General features: G+C 26.4%; 1 protein-coding gene across 1 annotated transcript; it reads right to left on the bottom strand.

The window, feature by feature from the left end:
- Nucleotides 1–413: 413 nt before the first annotated feature.
- Nucleotides 414–4,599, bottom strand: comm (commissureless). Its single transcript, XM_065503900.1, has 2 exons — nucleotides 3,942–4,599; nucleotides 414–1,204 (listed from the first exon to the last, which is right to left on the bottom strand). The coding sequence occupies exons 1-2, from the start codon at nucleotides 4,465–4,467 to the stop codon at nucleotides 627–629; spliced, it is 1,104 nt and encodes a 367-aa protein (XP_065359972.1). The 5' UTR covers nucleotides 4,468–4,599; the 3' UTR covers nucleotides 414–626.
- Between the last annotated feature and the right edge of the window lie 1,043 nt (nucleotides 4,600–5,642).

The raw sequence follows: 5,642 nt of genomic DNA, 5'->3' as shown, positions 1-5,642 counted from the left end.
AACTCAAAAGTTGTTTAAATTTTCTTCAATAATTTGTTTTAATTTTTGTTTTCAAATGTTTTTCATACTTAAATAACTACAAGATCAGTTGCTTAAAATTACATAAATTTTATAACTTAAAATGTACATACAAAATTAATAATAATAATAAAAAAAAAACATAAATTAGTCAGTCTTTATATTTATACAAAATAATAATGATTAGAAGTGTTTAAAAAAAAAACAATAAAATATTTACAAACTCTAGAAATTTAAAAAAAAAATTAACAAAATTTTAATTAAATTTTAACAAAATGGGATAAAGAAAAAAAATATGGAATTTTTATGGGATTAAAGATTTAAGTTTAGAAATATTTTGTAATGTAAATCTCTTTAGTTTTTTTAGAATTTTCTGTTCTTTTTCTCTATGTTTGTTTAAATATTAAATAATATATAAATATTCCTTCTTGTCTCTCTGTTTTTTTTGTTAACCTATTTACAAACTTATTTACACACTTTGTTCACAAATAAAACTAAATAAAAATATTGTATTATGAGGAACAACAAGAACCTAAAACGAAATTTGTTTGCTGGCAAATCGAAACAGCTCAAACAACAAATTGTATAAATTTCCTTTAACAAGCTAATCATACTGTTATGATGTCTGTTAAATCACTTGAGGTTTTTGCTGATGCACACGAATCTAATTGGGGCATGGTAATGGCAACATTATCACATGTTGTCACATGCTCCGACAGCAAAGCCATCGTGGCAGCCACCTCATAGGAGGGTGGCAGCAATAAAGCCGATGAGGCTGATGTTGCCGTAGAGGCTTCTAATGTTAGGGATGACGAGCAGGATGATTGAGATGATTTGCTGTTATTGGTTTGAGATGATTTACATTTAGTTGCTGTTAATGCTGATGCTGAGTTAGCTACTGCTTTTTGGTCTTTACTAGAGATGTCGTATTTTTCCCAGGAGCTGATCAAATTTGAGGCCTGATGATGTACAGCAGCCAAAGTGGGATAAATGAATTTCATGCCAAAGGCAAAATGTTGCTGATTGTGGTGTAGAGCCTCATCATAGGTAGGCAGACCGGTGGCAATGGTATAACAAGGTGGATTTTCCATTTGATAATAGGCTGCCTCCGGGTTGATGGCAGCATCACAAGGCATTACAGCACCAGGATACATATCGTTATTTAAATGAGCGCGAATGTCTTTATCTAAAAAGAAAAGCAAAAAAGAAACAAAAAATTAGTATTTTATTTTAATAAAAAGGAATTTTATGTTATAAAAATAAATTTTGGCAAATTACGCATAATTTAAAAAGCCTCAATAAATAAATAAAGAATACAAAGCCTACTTTTAGGTTTTCCAGTTTAAATTAACATTCTTTGTAACCCTGTCTACATAAATCTAAACAGATCTTTGCACATTCTTTTGTTTCCTTTAACATAGATATTGTCTGCTTTTAGGCGAAACATTTATATCTTTGAAATTATCAACAATAGCAACAAAAAATGTTGGCCATAAATTTTGCCATAGAAATGACACACATAAAACAAGAGTATTCAAATCAGCCATTAAACAAAACTAATAAAGCTTTTGTCAATTTTATGAACACAAACAAATCGCAGCCATCAAAAACACTTTAGCCTTAGGATATACATCAATTTTTATGAAGTCACCATATAAAAGCACCATAAAATAAAACAAAAATGTTGAAACATTAAAAAACTCAAATTAGAAATTTAAATATGTAAAAGAACAGCAAACAAAAAAGGAAATTTGTTTAAATTAAACAAAATCCAAAATTTTTTTAACTAAAGTAAACTTTAAAGTTTAAAAGCAACAGGTGTGTTTTGTTAGAAAAGTATTTTGCCCCTAAAATTAGTCTCTAGGAAAATATAAATAATTGATTTATGTTTGTTTTCTTTATATTTTAAGAAAAGTGTCAAAATTGATTACTTTTTTGCTGGAAAACTTATCACAAACTTTTGCCAACTTCCTAAAAGTATATTACAGCTTTTGCCCCTTAATATAGGCTCTTAATTACTTTGTTAGCTATAGCTTTATAAAAACTGACACTTGTCAGTTATCTAACAAAGTTTTTTCTTACTTATTTATTTAGTTTTGTATCTGTATTATTTAACGAATATTTATTGCTCTTTTCTTGTTTACTGCTTGAATATTTGCCACCAATAAATAAATAAGTAAGCAAGCAAGCTGCTGGTAGCCTACTTTTAGGCTGTTTAGCTTTTAAGCACAAAGAAATTCCGGTTTATGTTAAACATTTATTTAACTGTCAAATGTTTTTTTGTACAATATATATAAACTTTTCCCTTTTGGCAAACAAACAGGTACATAGCTAGATTAAGGTTTATTTGTAATCAATTAGTTTGTTACATTTTATGGTTTTCTTAAGGGGGCTTTATGTAGTGTTTTATGGTTGTTTGTTAGCCTAAAAGTAGGCTTGGTTATATAATGTAATACGTTTTCTTTATGGTATTGCTTTTGCAGTTTAATTAAGTTGTAAATAATGTTAAGGCTGGTTATAATAATTTGTAGCCAACAGCTATTGTTTGAGAAAAGGTAAATAAATAAAAGAGTAAAAAGGCAAGGCATAATTTAAGGAAAAAAGGATTTTCTAAACAAATATAAAAAAGATAGACAACAAAAATGAATAGAAAACCCATAAAACAAATGGCAGAGGAAGAAACCTTAACAAAAAAAACTATTTTAGCCATTAAACTAATAAAAACCTTAAAATTTAAAATAAGAAAATTCGGTAAAATTTTTGTTTACGATTGAAAATAGTATTTTGCTAACTTGTTTAAATTTCAAAAAATTTCTTTAAAACAAAATAGACTTTTTTGTTCACAAAAATTTGTTGAAAAATTTCAACTTGATTTTTATTAACAAAAATTCGTTAAAGTTAATGTCTAACAAAAACCGAAATTAGCATATTTTTATATAAAAAATACAAAATTATTTAAAATTTTTTAAGACAACTAAAACTAAAGCAAAAATTAAATTTTCTTTTCTAACCCTATAAGTAGGCAATATTTTTAAAATTTTAGATATTATTTAAAAAAAGATAAACCGAAATTCCAGAAAATTATTGTAAATTGCAAATAGATCACAAAAATGTTATGAATTAAAACAAGAATTTTTTAAAACTTATTTTGTTAAAAAAAAATGGATAATGAAATTTGTTTAAGAAATTTTGGTAAATTGAAAATCTAACAAAAACCGAAATTACTTTGAAGCAAAGGCAAAAATACAAAATTATTAGAAATTTAAGTCTATATAAATTTTATATTAAAATTAATTTTTGAAAACTTTTAAAACTCCTAAATGTAGGCAATATTTTTGAAAACTTAAGAATTTTTAAAAAGTAAGGAAAACCGAAATTATAAAAAATTTTACATAATCATACAAATTATATGAATTTTTTGTTAAATACTGGGAATTTTTCATATAGTTTAATTAAATTTCAAAAATTTTTCAAATGAATTTTCAATTTTATTTTTAAAATTAGTTTGCAATTGTTTTTCGATTTAATACATTTTCACAAAAATCACAGTTTAAACTTTTTTTTAAATTTCAGTTTTTTTGACATTTAGGAATTTTTATTTAAATATTTTTGTAGTAAATTTTGGTTATTTTCATAAAACTTTTAAATTTTTTTACAATTTTATTGATTTTTTAATTATCGATTTTAATGGTTTAATTAGTTTAGTTGTGAATTTTTATTTGTAATTTCTTGCTCATTCGATTGAAATAGCTTTTGTTCAATTTAAGCACAATTTTTTTATTATTTCTTTAACAGTTTTTGGGATTTTAATCACTTTAAATGTTGGTATATTTTATAAATTTTTGTTTAATATTTAAGTAACTTTTTGCCAAATTTATTTCTATTTGTAAGTGTTTTTTTTCCATTTAAATAAAAATACTTACTGCATTTCTTCCATTCGCGAAACTTTCTGTAGAAATAACAGCTGAACAGCACAAAAATCACCGTCAACACTATCAACGAGGTGACCACACCAACCCACAAATAATTGATCAATGAATGCATATCGGTGCCGGAGAAAAATCTCTCCAAGCCCGTTAAAGCATTATTTTTCAAATCGGCCATATTCAATACAGCACTATTCGATATCTGATCATGTGTTATGGTCTGACCTAAGGAGTCAATCAAAACATGTGATTCATGATGTTGTGAACCTGAGGTAATGGTATCATAGGCTGTATTGCCCACCTGTTCCAACAGGCGTTTAAATTGCACCATATTGTCGATATGTTGATTATCATGTTGACTAGGTATGACAAAGGAGATTTCTGGATGATCTTTTTGCAACTGAGACATCCACATATCCATAATTGTGGGTGAAGCAGTAAGAGATTCTTCCTCCAGGAGGGTGGTGGAAAGGGTGGAAGCCTCTAGGTAATCCGGGCTTAAGGTGGTGCTAGGTAAAGACATGTTTGGTTTGTTTTTTTTTGTTTAACTATTTAATGTATTTGGTTAAGGTTTTTTATAACTTTGGTTTAATTTTTTTTAAACACTTTTATTATTGTTTTGTTAAAACATGGATTTTTTCTTTTATTTTTTGTTAAAATAATTTAGTTTAATTGAAATATTTTTCTTTTTTAAATATAAATTCACGTAATTTTTTCTCTAATTCGTTTAGTTTTTTGAGAAATATTTTGTTTTAAATATTATTTTCCGTGTCGCTAGTAGTCGTTTGAAAACATGACCGTTGTGTTTGATGTCAAGAATGAAACTGTTTATAAAATTCAGTTGAGTTTGTTTAGTTTGGAGTCTTGTTAAGCACGTTGCATTTGGTGTTTAAAACACAAACGAAATAAAATTTCCTTTTCTTCTTGTGGCTTCAAGAGATACATAGATACAAAAAATCACACACACAATGTTTTTGTTTTGTGTATAAATTTATGCTCTGCTGATAACATAAATGTAATAGTAGTGGTGTTTTATGTTGGTTTGTTAAAAATCCCAAAACATTGATATTATCTCTCTCTCAGTTTAGTTATGCTCTTTAAAACTTCCTTAGTAAAGTTATTTTCCATACAATATCCCTTTGTCTCTAACAGGTAGAATTGAGTTTTATCTCGCGCTTTCTATCTGTTTTTTTTCCTCTCTCTCTCTTTTAGGTTGCATATTTGTTGTTTACAAACTTCCTTTGGAAAACTTGAGTTTGTTTATTTTCGTTTTTTCTCGTTGTTGTTGCTTGTAGAGAGTGTTTATTTTTGTTTCTTTTTTTTTTATTGTATTGTTTTCATATCTAAATGGGATTTATTCCTAAAGGATATTTATTTTCTTAAGGATATTCCTTGGCTTGTATTAGTGTGTGTGCTTATTTTCATTTCAACTGCTTGTTATTTCTAATGCTTGTATCTTGGATTGTAGGAGTTGTTGGTTGTTTTTTTTTTTTGCGTAATATTTTCTCTAGTATTTAAAGTGTTTTTGCTTGTAGTATTTGCTTATTTCAAAAACATCATGAAAAATAATACTGACCTAGTTTTTGGTCATGACTTGTTTAAATTCAAAATATGTATATTAAAGCAACATTTAAAAATATTGTTTTTAAAGGGAATTATGTAAAATATGAAGTTTTTAATAGTCATTAAATAATTTTA

This window comes from Calliphora vicina, chromosome 3 (genome assembly GCF_958450345.1).
Source record: "Calliphora vicina chromosome 3, idCalVici1.1, whole genome shotgun sequence".
In the NCBI taxonomy this organism is placed as follows: domain Eukaryota; kingdom Metazoa; phylum Arthropoda; class Insecta; order Diptera; family Calliphoridae; genus Calliphora; species Calliphora vicina.
Note: the sequence above shows the minus strand (reverse complement) of the source record. Positions and strands in the feature narration are given on the sequence as shown.